General features: G+C 39.1%; 1 protein-coding gene across 1 annotated transcript; it reads left to right on the forward strand.

Moving 5' to 3' along the window:
* The first annotated feature begins 9,782 nt into the window (after window positions 1-9,782).
* LOC124320734 (dnaJ homolog subfamily C member 13-like) lies at window positions 9,783-18,279 on the forward strand. Its single transcript, XM_046783611.1, has 21 exons — window positions 9,783-10,750; window positions 10,817-11,063; window positions 11,126-11,332; window positions 11,397-11,664; window positions 11,726-11,935; window positions 12,010-12,144; window positions 12,210-12,418; window positions 12,491-12,842; window positions 12,911-13,118; window positions 13,178-13,574; window positions 13,635-14,031; window positions 14,098-14,706; window positions 14,770-14,995; window positions 15,062-15,236; window positions 15,328-15,627; window positions 15,685-16,137; window positions 16,200-16,349; window positions 16,414-16,594; window positions 16,671-16,927; window positions 17,000-17,236; window positions 17,385-18,279. The coding sequence occupies exons 1-21, from the start codon at window positions 9,948-9,950 to the stop codon at window positions 18,069-18,071; spliced, it is 6,708 nt and encodes a 2,235-aa protein (XP_046639567.1). The 5' UTR covers window positions 9,783-9,947; the 3' UTR covers window positions 18,072-18,279.
* Window positions 18,280-19,115: the final 836 nt, after the last annotated feature.

A 19,115-nucleotide genomic window follows, 5' to 3' on the forward strand; every position in this document is an offset into this window, starting at 1 on the left:
CAAGGAAAAGCCGATTTGCATTATAGCTTTACTTTTCTGTCACCCTGGAGAGTATGATTACGAATTCTTTACACTGTGTGTTCTATAAAATAAACAGCAGATTTCACAATGGCATTGTCTTCATGAAAAGCACAAATTGCCCTTGAAATGAGCTGCTGTACGGTCAGGTTCGTGTAGTCTGCACTGCGAGCTGGGCTATCTTTAAACTCATAGTATGCAGACGTTAAAATTTGGTTGACGTTCCACGTAGCTTAAGTGTTGTGCCCAGTTTGAAAGGCTCCATGTATGGCGAGCAGGACACAGCGCCCTAGTTCAAGTAAAGCTGCCGCCTCAGAGTCAAGAAAAAGAAGATCGCCTTTAATTGCCGCAAAAAAGCCCAATTTACATTAGGGCCATCCATTGACATTTGCAAAATCTTCGACATTGGAAGGCCAGACAGACCCTCTTTGAATTTGGTCAACAGGTCGCTGGCACTGGATTTTTGAAGAAACGCCGAATTGAAATACTGTGTTACAACCTCTTCTTTGTCTTCGTTCTTCATGTAATACCGTACAGCTAAATCCATTTGTCCACGTTGAGCAATAACTTTGTTTAACGATTCATCGAAGCATATTACAAAGAGATCTGCTTTGGCCAAAACATCTTAAAGGCCTTCTCTAAAGAATGTTGCCGATCCGTAGTTGATTAGATAAGCCATTTTTGTTGAGGCAATGATCATATTATTCGCAATTTCGCTGTCTGGGAACATATTGGCCAGGAGCTCTGCAGACCCATCTGCAGAGTTGAAAGAACTGTGGGATACCACAGTTTTCATTGCCCATAGTAACTCGGCCTTAGTAAGTTCGTCAGCGATAATAAAGGAGGGATTTCCAGATCCAGTTTCGTTGATTCGCAGAGGAGTTGGAACTTCGATTCGTTCACTGGCTCTTGTCGAGGTAACGTGAGCGTCTTCTTGCTGAATAACGAACAATTGGGAAATCGGCTGCTGTTTTTTTCTGAAGTTCTATAATGGTCTTGTGTTTTATGCCATTCTCATGGCTAACGAGGGCACCTCTACCCATGTTTCTCAGACTGAATGTGGTATTGCATGGATGACAACAGGCATTGTTCGAGTTCTTCCGGTCTTCTCTTACCAATTTGAATTTTTGTGTCCAGTTCTTTTGAAAAAACACACTTTTCCTGGCTTTACCATTTAAAAAAACAAACAAATACTTTAGATTATGGTTGATTTTCATAAATTAAACAAAAGAGGCCTGCCCTGATTCGCCTAAAAACAACATTTCCCGTGTCTGATAGTCATTTGACTTAAGTTACTATATTAGGATTACTAAGTTTAAAATACATACACGTGATGAGTAATCCGAAGAAAATAACTAGGAGCCATGAAAACAAACAAAAAATGCAAATCCAATGAACGGTTGCTGCATATTCAGTTATTTTTCAAAAAAAAGACTAGACCTAAAGTGCACACCTCTTCTCTCCCACACTGCCAAAAAAAAATAGTAGAGCGGATGTTTCAAATTATAGCAAAAAGTTATAACGACAATTATATTATATTATTTTATAATGATTTCAATGTCCAAACTTAAATCCCATTACAATTCCAGATTTCTCAGGTTTTCCAGAAAGGTGGGAAATATGTATTGTATGGTAAAAAAATTATTTTAAAAAAAAATTACGGGAACATGCTCAAAACTGCAATGTTCCATCTAGCCCCTGTCCCAAATAGCCCCGGTCTTCCCTAAGTGGTATTTTGCTGCTTGATTGTGTTATTTAATCCTATTTATACTAGTTTTGACTGAAGATGGCTGACTCTGTGGATAATAACTTTTATGTTAGTGAAAGTTTGACGGTTGGCAGTTTGGAGGATAAAATGTACAGTCAGAAAACACTGTCTGCTCCCGTGGACAGGAGAATCCAGGAAATGGAAAAGGGAACGTAATTATGATGGGTGGTTATGAGAATAACTATTGAGTGTATGTATTTTAAAGAGTACTATTTTGTCTTTGTGCAGCTGCTGAATTTGTAGACTATATAGTCAAGTACCCCAAATAGCAACCTAGCATGTGGGTCTCAAATGTATGTGTCGTGTTCTGATAGAAGCATGTACTTAATGTGTACCAATCTTTTACGTAAATGCTGTGTAGTAATGGTGTACCTTCATTTGTGTTATTTTGCCAGGATATCCTAGTGGAAGATGAACATACAAGGATTAGCCGCTTTTATGAAGAAGCAGCAGCTTTGTTGCAGAATTATTTGGAAACACTTCAGTTGGAACTCCATGCAAGCCAAACTAAATTATTTTTTTTTAACTCTTGACTAAATATTTTCCTTTAAAATTATGTCGATTCTTGTATGAAATGTTTATAATATTTATGTTATGCTACCTAGGCTAATAACGGTGTAAATTTATTCTTGTTATTCTTTTTAGTCTGAACAAAAACATACCGATAACTGCCAAGATATTGCGAAGACCAGCCAAGGAAATTGCCGGAGTAACTTGTATGAAGAAACCATTAAAGTAAACAAAGACCTAGCCGAGGCCGTTCAAGGAATTTTGCAAGATCTACAGGAGCAAAAGTAGATTTACCAAAAAAAACTCAGGATTCTAACGAAGAACAGAGTAAAACTGATCGTCTTAAAAAAAATCTATCGGCGTAAACAAAAAAAATATAGCCCCAAGCTTGTAGACTTTCCGCCAAATTTCTTTAAAAGAGGCGTTATTAAAAAAAAATTAAGGAAACACTGATTCCCCCAACCATGCTGGTTATGACGGGGATTTTCTTCGTTGATGATGGCAATGCCACCTGGATCCCATTATCTTGAGGGAAAGACCTGGACACCAAAGAAATCAAATTGCTAAAAACACTGACCTATGATTGCAATCCTGAAAATGGCATTGATTTTGAAGCTATAGCAGCAGAAATTTCAACGAAACTGAAGATCCAGAAACGCCACAAATTCCAATTATTTCAAAATTACCAAAAGAAATTGAACCTAAAAAACAGGACATTTTGATGGACAAATGTGAAAAAACTAAAAATTTTTACTTGATTTCAATGTCCAAAATTAAATCCCATAACAATTCCAGGATTCTCAAGTTTTCTAGACAGGTGGGAACCCTTGTATGGTAAACAAATTATTCAAACAAAAATTACGGGGACATGCTCAAAACTGCAATGTTCCATCTAGCCCCTGTCCCAAATAGCCCCGGTCTCCCCTAAGTGGTATTTTGCTGATTGATTGTGTTATTTTATCCTATGTATACTAGTTTTGACTGAAGATGGCTGACTCTGTGGATAATAACTTTTATGTTAGTGAAAGTTTGACGGTTGGCAGTTTGGAGGATAAAATGTACAGTCAGAGAACGCTGTCTGCTCATTTTGCAAGATCTACAGGAGCAAAAGTAGATTTACCAAAAAAAAATCAGGATTCAAACGAAGAACAGAGTAAAACTGATCGTCTTGTAGAGAAAAAGGTTCATAAAGTAGTGACTCAACTGATTTTTTCTCAGTTCTGTTTCCCTTACTTCAAGGATAAGAATGGAAAAGCTCTTTCAGGTAAAAAAGTAATAAGTAAAAGAAAAGTAATAAGTAATAAGAAAAGTAAAAGTAAAGGTAAAAAGATAGAGTAATTAATTCCGAATTCTGTTATTTTTTCCCCTTGTATATAAAGACGTTTTGATCAATAAAGACATTCCGTTTGAACCTATTCACGACTTTTCTCAACCCTTAAAGATGAACGAAAATCAAGAGGCGAAGTTGAAAGAAGCTGTCCTGAGAGAATTGGTACGGATTGTAAAGAATAAACTAACAAGTTCGAAACAAGATGTCAAGAAGGTTTTGACTGAGAAGACAGCGGCGGGTATGCTTCATAAAATTCTTAAATTAAATTGAAATCCTTAAAAAAAAAAAATCAAGAGCGTCGGCGAGGAAAATCGAAAAAAGAAAAATCGGTGAGGGGAGAGAGAAGCCCAAAAAATGTTTTATAAACAGGGACGTTTATCAATTGTGATGAAGTGAGACATTCTGCATTGGAATCCGGTAGAGTAGACACGACCGTTACACAAGAGGGGCGAAGGGGAACTGAGCCCGCCAGCCAGAGTGTCTCTGTTGGGCACATCAAGGTTTGGGGGGATGGGTGCCGTGTTGCCAGATGTGGCGTCAGCACATCAGTTTGATTTAATCGATTGGGAGAGGATTGCCCTTGAGGTATTCCCTACAGAGTTTTCTATCTTTTTAAAAAGATAGCATCTTTTTTAAAATAACACCTCTTTTAAAGACATTTTGCGGTTTATCTCTTAGCACATCCTTGGGAATAAGATGACAGTTCCTTTTTCAAGAAATACACCTGCATTATTTTATAATTCTTTCCATATTTTGTTGTGTGCTCTCTAACCTTGCTAACCAAATTTAATTTTTGATAACAAAAAAGAATACAGCTACACTTATTTTCTCGCTTATTTCTTATTTAAATGGCAAAAAATTAATTACCGAATTTTAAAGACGCAACAAGTCAAATAATAATTCTCACCAATGGTACGGCACAATATATACGGAAAATATAACTGATGCAATAGTCGATGCATCACTGCACCAAAATTTTCATGATTGAATTGAAGCTGAATACCATGTATCGAACCTTAATACCCTCAACATTAACGTGATTGTCTAGATCGTTAACCCTTATACAATGATGAGGTTATTGAAAATTGTGAGTATAGGAGACAATGGAACTTAAAAAGCGACAAAAGAGTCATTAGTTCTCTGAATTCCTTAAAAGGCAATTTTACTATTTCTTGTTATCCTAATAATCATTCTTACAACAATCCATAACATATCTGTGTCGCCTTGGTATGGCACGACGACCACCTGGGTTCGAATCCAGAAAAAAAATTTCATTATGCCAAAAAGCTACTTTTCCCAAGAGCCTATAAAAGAAAGCCATTTTACCAGCATTTAACAAAATTATCGGTTCTTGGCGATGACAAATTATTTCTTTACAAGGTTTGTTATCTTATGATATCATGACTTCATGAGAAATCATATATGAGGATATGCGAATTTATTTATTCATCCTCCTCAAATGAGTTTTTTTATGATAAATTACATGAGGGAAAGAGATTTTGGCGACTTACTTATCTCATGTGAACGCTTGTGAGTCCTCATTACATGCGAAATCAGATAAGGATATGCGAATTTTTTTCATTCAGCCTCCTCACATGAGTTTTGGTTGATGAGAAATCATTTGAGGATAAGAGATTTTGACATCCTCGTTCTACATGAGAAAGCATAACATTTTCTTTTCATCAGTACATATTATGGAAAATTATGACCACAGCTTTTTTGGATCTGCTGAGATTTGATCCTCTGTTACTCAAACCTTAAAATATGCAAAAAAACTTATAAACATTGCACATCAATCAATTCGCCTCACAATTCTGCGTCGATTGATGTACAAAAATATGAAATCAAAGAAAATAAAAATGTATTAAAAATTTTCTGTTTGGAATTCGCGTCAGCTGGCCGAACATTGCATTTTGGCCTGTTTTCTATTTTCATTGATATTTAAGGTATTCTTAAAAAAAACGAAAAACTCTTGTATAATATTTTAGATCTTTCAATTCTCTATCGATTGATATAATTAGTTAAAGGATTTTTCTAGTTTAAACCTTAAAATTTCCTTTCCCCGTAAAATGTTTTACTAACTGACACCACAAAGCCAAAATTTTCAAGCAAAATTGAGAAATTTCAATTCATGATTTCAATACCATCTATTCGGTGCACCCACCCAAATAGTTCGTTATCATTTAGGTTCTGGTGTTGAAATGCTTCTCACTTTGTCCTCCCTTTGCATAATAGCCTACACAAATTCAGTAATCAGTAATTATTTCCAAGGAAAAGCCGATTTGCATTATAGCTTTACTTTTCTGTCACCCTGGAGAGTATGATTACGAATTCGTTACACTGTGTGTTCTATAAAATAAACAGCAGATTTCACAATGGCATTGTCTTCATGAAAAGCACAAATTGCCCTTGAAATGAGCTGCTGTACAACACTGATCAAATTTAATAGCACTAATAACTTAACTTAAAGTTATTTTCTTATTACATATTATGAAAAATAATGACCACAGCTTTTTTGGATCTGCTAAGATTTGATCCTCTGTTACTCAAACCTTTTTTTTAATAATGCAAAAAATATCCAAAAAAACTTATAAACATTGCACATCAATCAATTCGCCTCACAATTCTGCGTCGATTGATGTACAAAAATATAAAATCAAAGAAAATAAAAATGTATTAAAAATTTTCTGTTTGGAATTCGCGTCAGCTGGCCGAACATTGCATTTTTGTTTTTCTATTTTCATTGATATTTAAGAAAATTCTTTAAAAAAACGAAAAACTCTTGTATAATATTGTAGATCTTTCAATTCTCTATCGATTGATATAATTAGTAAAAGGATTTTTCTAGTTTAAACCTTAAAATTTCCTTTCCCCGTAAAATGTTTTACTAACTGACACCACAAAGCCAAAATTTTCAAGCAAAATTGAGAAATTTCAATTCATGATTTCAATACCATCTATTCGGTGCACCCACCCAAATAGTTCGTTATCATTTAGGTTCTGGTGTTGAAATGCTTCTCACTTTGTCCTCCCTTTGCATAATGCACAAATTCAGTAATCAGTAATTTCCCCATTTTCAATGGGATTCACTTTCATTTCATATTTAGGGCGTTTAAATGAACTTGACTTGTTATTTCCAAGGAAAAGCCGATTTGCATTATAGCTTTACTTTTCTGTCACCCTGGAGAGTATGATTACGAATTCTTTACACTGTGTGTTCTATAAAATAAACAGCAGATTTCACAATGGCATTGTCTTCATGAAAAGCACAAATTGCCCTTGAAATGAGCTGCTGTACAACACTGATCAAATTTAATAGCACTAATAACTTAACTTAAAGTTATTTTCTTATTACATATTATGAAAAATAATGACCACAGCTTTTTTGGATCTGCTAAGATTTGATCCTCTGTTACTCAAACCTTTTTTTTAATAATGCAAAAAATATGCAAAAAAACTTATAAACATTGCACATCAATCAATTTGCCTCACAATTCTGCGTTGATTGATGTACAAAAATATGAAATCAAAGAAAATAAAAATGTATTAAAAATTTTCTGTTTGGAATTCGCGTCAGCTGACCGAAAATTGCATTTTTGTTTTTCTATTTTCATTGATATTTAAGAAAATTCTTTAAAAAAACGAAAAACTCTTGTATAATATTGTAGATCTATCAATTCTCTCAATTTATCAGATCTATCAATTTTTTTCTAACAAATTACATAATTCTTAAACGAAAACACCAGATTTTGAGTTCAGAATTATGTACTTGGAAATAATGTTAGCAGGATTAATCGATATGAGATTTCCAATGTGTGTTATACGAAGCAGTTGATTTTTATTTGGAATTGCACTTAAATTATCACATTCGACTAAAGCTCCAAACATTCTAGGAACATTACGTTGTTTTTCATTACAACTTTGATGGATGCCAAATGACATTATTTTAATAACTCTACCTTCCGAGTTCATCACGAAACAATTCCTTCGTTTTGCATTCTTTTTATAAGTGCTAGCAGTGTAAACACAGTTGCGTACCAACATTATGTTAAAGCTAATATATTGATTTCCATAGTTGTCTCATGCAAATTTTTATTGGGGTGATAATATCTGTCGTTTTCCATTCCCTATGAATACGATGTTGTTGCCCTGTTTCACTATTTTTTTGGTTATCACAGATGTTCCTGGAACAATGAAAATCATAACTAGTCTTACCTGTCCGTCAGATGTCCAGATAGATGGAATAGTCGTCAAACGACATGCAGTACTCTACAGCCAACGCCAACTGCTCATTTCTGAGATAGTACTTGCCCAGCACGGACGGAATTGAACACGGCGCACACACCCACTCCATGTGGCACAAGTAAACGCAGTCCGCGGTTTTTGCCGTCAACTTCCGCAGCTACTGTGAAACCAGCGATCGCAGGGCCCGCAATGCACAGCAAAACCTGAGCCAAGTACTCAGCGGTGGTCTAACGCCGTAGCGAGGCATGTTGTCAAGTATCGCGTTCCGCAAGTCGGCAGCCAAATGGGTCGTTTCGTTGCTGACCGTTTTGCCGTGCAAAGAGTGTATTTCCTTTTAAAAGTACGAAAATAGAGTAAGGAGATACACAGACTTTTCTGTGAAAAATTTCCCCGTCGTTCGTTACCTTTTTCGCGCTTGTTATATTGCATTTCCCTCAAAAACAATTTAATTGATGCGTGCAAAAGAAAAAGCCAGTTAAAAATCTTTCTGCTGCAGCGATTGACGTGATGCGCGCCCAGTGCGTTGATATAATCCCGCGTGACTGCCATATGCACTGATCCGCTCATTACGCACGCCTTATCATGGAAAGAGATATGAAGGGGAGGAGGGGGGATTTATTAACTAACATTGGTTCGATGACGCAACCCACTTCATCCGGCCACTGTTTAAAATAACGTAAGATGAGCGAGAGCCAATGGTTATATGGACAAGGCAACATCGGACGTCCTAAGAAAAAAACAAAAATACAGTCCCCTCCATAAGTATGGGATCACCCCACGCCGTTCCATAAGGCGGCGTGTATTTTTCATATGGGTTTTCGGTTGGCAAAAATCGAAAAAATGACATAAATTCACCAAACTTAAGATTTATGTCATATTACGTCTTTTCTATGGTCTGAATTTTTTCAGATTTTTTCCCCTATTTTTTATGCCTAGAAAAGTGGCGCACAAAGTATCGGATCACTCCGACGCCGCCCGTGTTGTCTTATGGCGCAAATGGGCTTTTCATATTGCTTTTTATATATTTAATTTTCTAGAAGGAATTTTTATTTTCAAACCGTGTATACAATACCCTTTCGTCAATTAACTGTCAGTTTTTCATGATGATCTGAATTATTTTCGAATTTTCCCAGATTTATTCGTTTCCCGAGTTTCTGAAATAAGAGACTGCAGAAGACTTCATTTATGGTTTACAACCTCTATCAGCTGGCGTAGGCCGGAAAATTAGTTTCGTTTCTATACACCACTGGCGCTCTTCTTCCTTTTTTACTTAAGGGGCGTATATAAACGACACTAATTTTCCTTAGCTTTTCCTTGGCTTTTTTGCAGGATCAACGTTTTAAGAAAAACTGCACGGAAGCATTTCCCAGTAGTTCTCCTCCTTCAGGACCGCCCCTACCGCCAAGTAAGGCAAAGCTTCCGGAGCTCGCCGAAAGGAGCAGCGCAGTCGAATTCGCCGTCTGAGGAGGGGGAGGGGGCAAAATGTCGACTGCTGGACTTTACACAGAGTGCCCATCTCCTTATCTCTGCGTAGTCCTGCCAATCCCAGATTATTTCAGTGGTTTAAAACCTTGCCCACGCTAAACTTTTAAAATTTTAGATTCGATTTGAAATGCTTATGTAGCTGGGGCTTTTCTTTAGTCTGAAAATTTGTTTTTAATCTTTTCGTATCTTTATAATTTGGAGCGTCCGCCGTCCGGAAGCGAATAAAATTGTGTTATAACCTCTTTAAGTTATTACTGTTAAATATAAAGCTGAAATATTAATATTAAAAAATCAGTAACATTATTTAAAGCATACTGATATCGTTAGTTCGTTACTCTTTGAAAAGGATATTTGAAAAATTCCTAACTCGCAAAGAAAGGGCTTCGCTCTGTCATGTTATTATGGGCGTTAAGGGGCGGGGCCTATTCTAGAGTGTCAGATGTCTTTCTGAATTTCAGCAGAAGAAAAATAATAACTGTGAGCAGTCATACCGAAAAAAGTAACCCAAATTTTTCATTAAATTGCCCCGTTGGCTTGTATATTTTGTCAGCCCAACGGGTTGCGAAGGAAATCTCCCCTATAACTTGAAAAATGGGAACAGTCATTCCAGAAAATCAAGAGATATCTAGTTTTTTAGTGACAAAGCTTTCAAACTGGCGAGGAAAGTATAAACGAATCTTTACGATCGGCACTCACGCTATTACCACTTACAATCCGAATAATTTAGAAGTGACCAATCAATGGCCATACGCTGAAGTCATTGGAATTAAAGCCGTCGAAAAATCAGAGTTCATTCTCAACATTATTAGAAAGAAGAAACGAGATTCTATGAGATTCACTTGTGATCATCGTTCAGAATTTTTATTTGAATTTCTACGTGTCAAGTTGAATTGTGATCAGCAGCGTAAAGAGTGCTGTAAGTATGATGCTTACAAGCATCATTGGTCAGGTATTAAACTTCCAGTGATTTTGGAAGTCAATCCGTATGGAGTTCTTCAGCTTGAACCAACCACAAAACAACAACTTGCAGTCTATCCCTTTTATGAAATTGAAGGCATTGCACTAATAGAAGATAGTCCACAAGCAATTGTTTTTAGAAGAGTAGGTTTTAGTAGGCTTCATATTTTTGAAATTCCTGGACGCAGTGATATCCTCTCAAAAATCCAAGAAACCGCACTTGCCAATGTTGTCATTCCAATTAAGCAACTGAAATCATTCAATACCTTAAATCAAGCAGTTTTGGAGAGGCTTGGTAACTACAGCTCAGATGAGCATTTGACTTCTCTTATTGAATTTCCCGTCCACAAAATCACTCCTCGCCATCCTGATGCTGTCCGGAGACTACTATGTTTATCAGAAACTTGCCTTCTCGAACGAGATCCCGATACCTACAGGTAACAAGGAATAAAACGAGTTAAATGCTCGAACAACTTGACAATTAATTTACATTTTGTTTTTAGCGTTTGCACTCTCAAGCCGTTGGAAGATGTTTTTGCCATGGTCCGTAATCCCGATGATCAGCAAAGCTTCTCTGTTGAATTTCTTCGTGGAGGAACACGTAGCTACCGCGCCACGGAGCGGGATGCCCTCTTGGCCACTTTATTAGATGGTGTAAGGTCATCAGGCAATCGAGATATCCACGTTAGATCAACGTTAACGAATAGAGCTCTGAGGCTTACTCCTTTACGTCAACCACCAGATGAAGAGGCAAGTAAAAAATCTAAGTTTGAAAGTTTATTCAGTTTTTATTCTCTGAATTTTTTTTTTAGATTGAGTCGATGCATTTACGTTGGCTGGTCCAACCTCCACCTTCCGTTCCTCTTTCATTGGCTACGCTCCGCTTTAATTGTAGTGTAAACTATGGTGGACTTCAATTTGCTAATACCCAAGAAGGTATTTTCTTTACAGAAAACAAAGAAAAATCCATCCATGCTGCCCTTTCAGCTTTGGTGGAAGAGGATTCACCAGGAAATCAAGTTTGTTAACTAAATTAATTTCTCGTCGATGTCTACTGTTCATGTATTTTTATTGTTTTTCTAGGATAAAGCTGATACTGAACAAGAATTTTTGGCGTTACGTCGCTTAGTGGCGTCCAGAGCAGGCTTCGCCGCATTCACTCATTTGGTTGGGTTTCGAGAAAAACTTGGGCTTAAAGTAGTGAGAGCTTTGCAGCGGGACCGTGACCATGTTACCCAAGCGGCTATCGACGTCCTTTGTGCGCTAATGGAGCCCATGTATGATGAGAGCGATTTACGTCAAGAACAACTCAATAAAAGCTCCCTGCTTTCTTCACCTAAATTTCTTGAAGGTACTTGTATAGCTCAGTTGAACTATTTTAAATATCTTATTTCACGCTGTTGTATGAATAGGTATTTTGGAGCGGTGGACGCAGCATGTGCTTCGTGGAACTGGGGCATTAGTGGTGATATCTGTTCTAGATTTTCTCACGTTTGCTCTTTGTGCACCGTATAGCGAAACAACTGATGGAGCTCATTTTGACGCTCTGTTGGCTATTATCGCAAAACGGGGCAAGGAACTCTTCCGTCTTTTACAACACCCATCTCTTTCAGTCATTAAAGGTTTGAATCTACTTTACCTTGTACATGATAGCTGCAATTGAAATAACTCGTCATTTTTATTTTCACGCTTCCAGGAGCAGGATTGCTTATGAAAGCTGTAGTTGAAGAAGGGGACGAAACCTTGGCTGCTCGAATGCAACATTTGGCCCTCTCTGAAGCTGCCTTGCCACGCCACTTACTAACAGCATTTTACACAAAGAAACCAGCGGGTCTTAAATTAATATACGTTTCTCCTTATTTGAACACTTTCAAAATATTTATAATTATTATACAGGATCTATTGGAGATGGCCGTCTTTTACTTAACCGCCAACTGTCACGGAAGTTGGTTGCATTATGGACATCCAACAACCCAGAAGCGTTGAAACTTTTCCAAAGAATCCTTCCGGCAGGACTTTTAAGTTTTTTAGAATCCACTGAAAGTGTCCCCGAAACAGCCGATGAAGAATTAGGCGAGGGCGTTCCAAACCGTGATAATCTAAAAGTAACACCATTACATTTAAGAACTATATTAGAATCAATTTCCTAACTTGGTATATAATAAACTTTCACACAGATTGCTAGCGATGAGTACGGCCGCAAGCAGAATCCTCAATGGCAGAAGTCAGTAGAGCGCCATGTTAAGACAGCACACAAGATGTTGGCCAAACATGTGGAAGGAGCTTTACAGCACTGGAGATCTAGAGATCATGCAACCAGACGTCAAGAAAAACCAAAAGAACGCCCTGTTGTCCTTAGAAGAAGAAGGCAACGAGTAAAAGCAGAGGGAAATTGGGAACTATTGTGTTACCAGTTCTGGAAAGAACACGCCCTTCCCAACTTGATATGGAACGCTAAAACGAGAGAAGAACTTAGAGAAGCATTGGAAAATCAGCTTCGAACATGCATTCAAGATCGAGAACTATCTGGTAATTTCATACAAAATATTTTACTCGTATTGTCTTTATTTTTATTGCCGATTTTTATGATTCGATAGGAATGGAATCCATCGCTTGGAACCATTCGGAATTTGAAGTAAGCTATCCGTCCCTAGTGGATGAGGTCCGAGTTGGTGACTACTATTTAAGAGTCTTACTGCAACATAACCAACCTACGGGATGCCTAGCAATCGACATTAAAGATCCTGTTGCTTTTTTTGATGAGCTCTATCGCCGTTTCTTAACTGCTCCCAAACCAGCACTACGGTTAGAACATCTTATTATTTATTCGTAACTCGATATACAAATGATTTTTCTTTTTTCAGCTTACCCTGCTTACAAGCCATGGCACTGGTTTACGGCCGTCATCGGGACGTCATCGGGTCTTTTCCAGATACGGGTTACCTAGTAACACTGTTGGAGCGTTGTATCGACTACGAAGAACGTGACCGGTTGGTCTGCCTTTTGGCACAGTTGGTGAACGAGCCACTCAACGTCAAGGGCCTGCTCGACGCTGATGGCCTTCGCTATCTTATTGATCTTCTTCCGTTGGCGCACCTTCACACTCGTCGAGCTGTGCTAGTCAGTCAGAGTAACGTGATTGAAGCTGGAAACGACATGCAGCAACCCGGAGAAAAAGAGAAAGAATGGTACTATGGGAATGCAGCGGGGGAGCGCCTAGGGCCCTTCAGCTTTGTCGAAATGAAAGAGTTGTTCAAAAAGGTTTGTGATTTGTCAAATCTGTACAGGAAAATATCTTAAACTTTTTGTTGCTATTTCTAGGGTAATTTGAATGCAAAAAGTCGTTGCTGGGCGCAAGGACTGGATGGCTGGAAATCGCTACAAAACGTGGCCGTATTTAAATGGAGTATTTTGGCTACGGGTTCGCCTTTACTCAACGAAAGCGATTTGGCTGCTTTGATTCTCAATCTTCTTATTCGCATCTGCGAATACTTTCCTAGTCGTGATAACGAAGGATCTGTAATTCGGCCCCTACCAAGGGTAAAGCGGATTCTGAGTGATGCGCTCTCTTTGCCACATGTGGTCCAGTTACTTTTAACATTCGATCCTATCTTGGTTGAAAAAGTTGCCACTCTTCTCAGCCTCGTAATGAGCGACAATCCAATACTCTCTCGCCTATTCAACAGCGGAGTTTTCTTCTTTGTCATGATGTATACAGGTCTGTTTTCTTAAAAATGTTCAACATTCTGCCGAATTTCTTAACAAAGCTATTTTAACCTTTAAGGCTCCAATGTTCTCCCCATCGCAAAGTTCTTGAAGATGACCCATACGACCCAAGCACTCAGCTTAGAGGATAGTACGGATCAGCTACCACGGAGCGTACTCTCACCTCTTTTACCGGAAGCTATGATTCGCTATTTGGATACTTACGGACCAGAAGAGTTTTCTCAAGTTTTCTTGGGCGAATTCGATACTCCAGAGGTGATCTGGGGATCCGAAATGAGGCGTTTGCTGATCGAGAAAATTGCTGCTCATTTGGCCGATTTCAGTCCCCGCTTACAAAGCAATCCACGTGCCTTGTACCAGTTCTGTCCTATTCCTGCCATTGCCTACCCACAACTGGAAGCAGAATTGTTTTGCCATGCCTACTACCTCCGTCACCTGTGTGACACGCTTCGGTTCCCTAACTGGCCCATCAAAGAACCAGTTAACTTGCTGCGGGAGTTATTGGAGTCTTGGAGAAGGGAAGTGGAAAAGAAACCTTCGGGAATGACAGAAGATGACGCCTTAACAACTCTCGGCCTTCCCAAGTCAACACCTTTCAACGATGCCACCATACGCAAAGCCTATTTCAAACTTGCTCAGCAGTTTCATCCAGATAAAAATCCTGAAGGTCGTTATTTCCATTTTTGTCTTTAATCGAATGTTTCTAATTTCTCTCTTTTTCTTGGAACAGGTCGTGTTATGTTTGAAAAAGTTGCTGTTGCTTACCAGTGGCTTTGTAATCGCAATCTTCGCGCAACAGACGGACCGGATGCGCATAATATGTTACTACTTTTACAAGCCCAGACTATCGTCTTTGATCGGTACGGTGTTGAACTCGAGCCCTTCAAGTACCCTGGCTACCCACAGTTACTCCAAACGGTTCGGCTCGAAACAGAAGACAGTCAGCTATTTAGCAAGTAATAGTCAAAACAAAATGTTCACAGGAGATATATTTCAATTAATCGTTCGGCTAATTCTTAAAGAACGACTTCACTTTTGGGCGCCGGAGTGGCTTTGGCTTACCAAACAGTACGTTGTTCCGCTCTGAATGCAGAAGAGTTGAGAAGGGAAGGAGGGCTGGAATCACTTTTAGAGGCCATTACTCGATGCATACCAATGATTGGATCATCCTCAAAAACTGAGGATGTAGCGGTCCAGGTAAAATTTTACTAGTTTTTTTGGTTTGCTTTTGTTTTGTTAGTTTACCGTTTTACTTATTGTTATAATTATTATTTTTTGTGTTTTTCAGGTTTGCATGCATGCTTCCAGATGTCTGGCGGTAGCTGGTCGTTTCCAAGCATGTCGCGATCGATTAGCTGAACTGAAAATGTTGACTCCGGAAATTTGCCGTTTACTTAGTCATCGTCATTTACCTAAGCTGTGCCAAGCAGCTTGTGAGTGTGTGGCTTCTTTGGCTCAAGATTCGGTGCTGCAGCTCCAACTTCTTCAAGCCGGAGCTCTGTGGCATTTATTAATCATGCTCTTTGATTATGACTTCACTCTGGATGAGGGTGGAGTTCAGCGGTCTGAGTCCTCGAACAAGCAAGAGGTAATGAACTAAAAGTTGTAATAACATATCGAGTGATTTCATTTCGATTTTCTGCAGGTTTCGAACACTTTGGCTAAAGCGGCTTTGTTCGCTTGCGCTAGACTCGGCGGTTACCTAAAAGGCCCCGAAGCTTCACCTCCCAACACCGCAGTCCAAGAAGCTCTCAGTGCCATGTTAACACCTTATCTGGTCGGTCGGCTAGGTGTTTGGACTGCAGAAGAATTTCTTAAAGTCCTGACCAACAACACAGAAAATCCTGTCCTAATTTGGGATAATAGTACACGCTCTCAACTGTTGGAGTTTCTATTGGAGCAGCAACGAACTCATATTCGGTCGGGCGAAAGTGATTTAACGTATGGTGCAACCTACTTGCACGAAACTTACACCAAAAAGTTGATTATTGGCGGCATTTTCGCTCGTGTTTATAACCGCCAGCCTGATTTTCAACTGGAAAATCCAGCTAACTTTGTTGTTCATCTCCTCAATTATTTGACGCAACACTCCCAACAGGTACTGTGCCATCATTAGTATTTCAATGACAAAAAAATTTCAACTACTTTTTATAATTAAAGGTCGACCTGGAGAATACCAACTCAGCTTTGCAAGCGTTGTTTAATGTGATGAAAGCAACGCCAGTCGTAGCTTTACAGTGCCTTGGACGTTTTCAATGTCTTTTCCAACTAGCAATAAATTCACCTACTACTGGGCACTTAGCTCTACAGGTAACATTTTTTGTTCCATTCGGAAAGAGAAGTTCATTGGAAGTAAAATATTTGTATGACGCAGGTAATTCATCTAGCATCCCAACAAAACGAATGCGTTGTTGACATAGGCTCGTCTCAACTTATTAATTACCTGCTATGTATTCTTCGATCGCCGAACTCCAACAGTGTGGGGTTGTGTCTCGACACAATCTACACACTCTTGTCACACACTCCCATTGTTAAAGAAGCCTTAGCGAAAGGAGGTAACATTTAAAAAACATAATTAATTCTGGGCTTCTGGTGATATTGATTATTATTTTTATTCTTTTTTTTTTATAGGTGTTGTGTTTGTATTGGACGTCTTTTGCAACGAAACCAACATGGAACTGAGAATTCGATCTGCCGAACTGTTGGCCCGGATGGCAGCCGATCGTCTTGTGGGTGGCAGAGTTCGCATCCAGATGGGCAAATTTCTGCCGGTTCTTTTCGCTGATGCCATGCGTGATGCTCCGGCTACGGCGGTTCAACTCTTTGAATCGAGTTCAGAAAATCCAGAAATTATTTGGACCGAGGATATGCGACTGAGACTGTCAGCTGTAAGTACTTACCTCGATTTTGACTGTTGCCTACGTTCAACTATTATTACAAGGAATTTGTATTATTCAAAGGTTCTTCGACAAATAATCAAGCGTCAATTGGCTGTGATAAACCAAGATTCAAATGCAGAATGGCCAGGCATTGACCCTCACGACGAATCAGAGCTGCCCAATTTGGATTCTGAAATATGCGTTGGTGGCATTTATCTGCGACTGTTGGTGGCGAATCCCGGTTGGGTTCTACGAAAGCCAAAGGAAATTCTTGGCGAATTACTGGAAGCTGGACTTCAAGGCTTGCAAAAAGAAGGAGTAAGGGAAATCATTTCTCCGCGTTATTGACTTCATTTCTCGACAGTTAGATAGGAATTTGCTGATTGAAAATGTTCCTTTTCTACGTGTGCAACAGTGGAGATTGGTATCAACTGGAAATAATTTATTGTATTTCTTTTTTTAACAGGAAACGGAGAAAACCAAGCTTATCGTTTCGTCCATCTCAGGACTATTGCATAGTCAACCCGTTCTATCGGAACACATTCCGGCGCTGGGTCCGCTACCTCGATTGTTACGTCTTTTGTCATCTTCCAACAGTTCGAGTGCAGTGACTGCTCGATTGCTTAGGCTCTTGAATCCGATGGCGAGTAGTAGTACTTGCGTGGAGGCGTTTTCTAGGTTAGAATGCATTGCACCGATTGCCTCCGCTATGCAACATCACCCAGAGCACGTAACCATTGTGTTGGAAACTCTTGAGAAGCTTATAACATCGTTCTCGGGAGCAGAAGAATTTGCACAGCAAGCAATCAATGCCGAACTGGTGCCGCAATTGTTGAAATTATTGGAAGAGTCTGTCAATCCACATTTGTCGTCTTCTGGACGAGCTCTAGTGGTTTCCATTTTAAAAGCTCTCGCCGGAAGCCGCTTACACGGAAGTCGGATAACCTCTCTCCTAGATCAGTCATCTTGCTGGGCTTCCTATCGGGATCAGCGACACGATCTTTTCCTACAAGCCTCCGGTTCTGCATTGCCAATTGCTGCCGGAGCTGGGGTTGCCGGTTACATCACTCATCATAATCGCGGTACTGTGGGAGGGCAGCATCAATCGCCTCCGCCTCCTCCGTCATTCGACCCTCTACAGTCACGTGATTAAATTTCTCGAAAACCCCACAAGTGCCAATTGTTTAATTGTATTATTCTTGTTTAGCGTTTGCACAGCGATGCACGCATATATAATTCTTCTTCCCTATCCGTTGTACTAATACGTGTAGGTCATACTTTCACCCTACATAAATTTCATTCTTCTTCTTACCGCCAGTGATGCCAGATGTTTGGAAATACAAAGGAAAAATTCATGATTACACTAGTTCCATCACCATGGTTGGATTAGGAAACCTTAACTGGCGTTCAACTGGGAATGCGTATCATGACTTTGCATAGGGCGGAGTCTCTTTTAAGAGAGGCCATCGCCCTTTCATATGTATATATGTTGGTTCATAAGGCGCTTTAAGCGATGTGGATTTAGACTGATGAATTTTCCAGCCCATCGCCGTAAGCGCTAAACAGTAATAATGAATAGGGAAGATATATGTATTGAAATTGTGTTCGTCAAAGATGAAATTACTGTAGGTGAACTCGGCAGAGGTACCAGCGCTCAAGTTAAGTCCTGAACGTTAAAGGGCGGTTCTTTAATGAGCATCCTATTTTACGGTATAACTAATCGGCGTCAGAGGGGTTAAACCTTTGGAAGGTGGGAAAGAGGGATGGAGGAAAATTAGGAAGAGGAGTGGGGTGAATGATGAAAAGCGGAAGAAAAAGGGAACGGAGAATGAGGTCACGTGATCAGTTTCGATTGGCCGGCCCATAGACAATCGTAGATATGACACGCACATTACGAATTTCGACGGCAACGTCATCTCTGAATTAGGGGCCGCACTAGATATTTTATAGATGCTCCACACTATGAAACCTCCAGCCTAGATTTCAAAAGAAATAATAAAAAGCCACTCTTTTTAACGTAAATAACATGGAAATAAAATCAAGCTCTATCATTTGGATCAACACCTAACTCGACCGTAGACATTCATTATCTATGGTGTAATATAATAAAGCATTACGTATGACAAAATTCGGGATTCCCAAATGTTGCAAGCTGTTACATTTGGATGCATAAGCAAAGCTTCAGCCTTCAATCACG

This window comes from Daphnia pulicaria, chromosome 1, assembly GCF_021234035.1.
Source record: "Daphnia pulicaria isolate SC F1-1A chromosome 1, SC_F0-13Bv2, whole genome shotgun sequence".
NCBI classification, from domain to species: Eukaryota; Metazoa; Arthropoda; class Branchiopoda; order Diplostraca; family Daphniidae; genus Daphnia; species Daphnia pulicaria.

Coding starts and splice junctions, on each gene's coding strand:
- LOC124320734 (XM_046783611.1), top strand. CDS start 9,948: ATGGGAACAGTCATTCCAGAAAATCAAGAGATATCTAGTTTTTTAGTG. Junction 11,333..11,396: donor AGGATTCACCAGGAAATCAA/GTTTGTTAACTA, acceptor TTGTTTTTCTAG/GATAAAGCTGATACTGAACA. Junction 14,032..14,097: donor CTTTGTCATGATGTATACAG/GTCTGTTTTCTT, acceptor TTAACCTTTAAG/GCTCCAATGTTCTCCCCATC.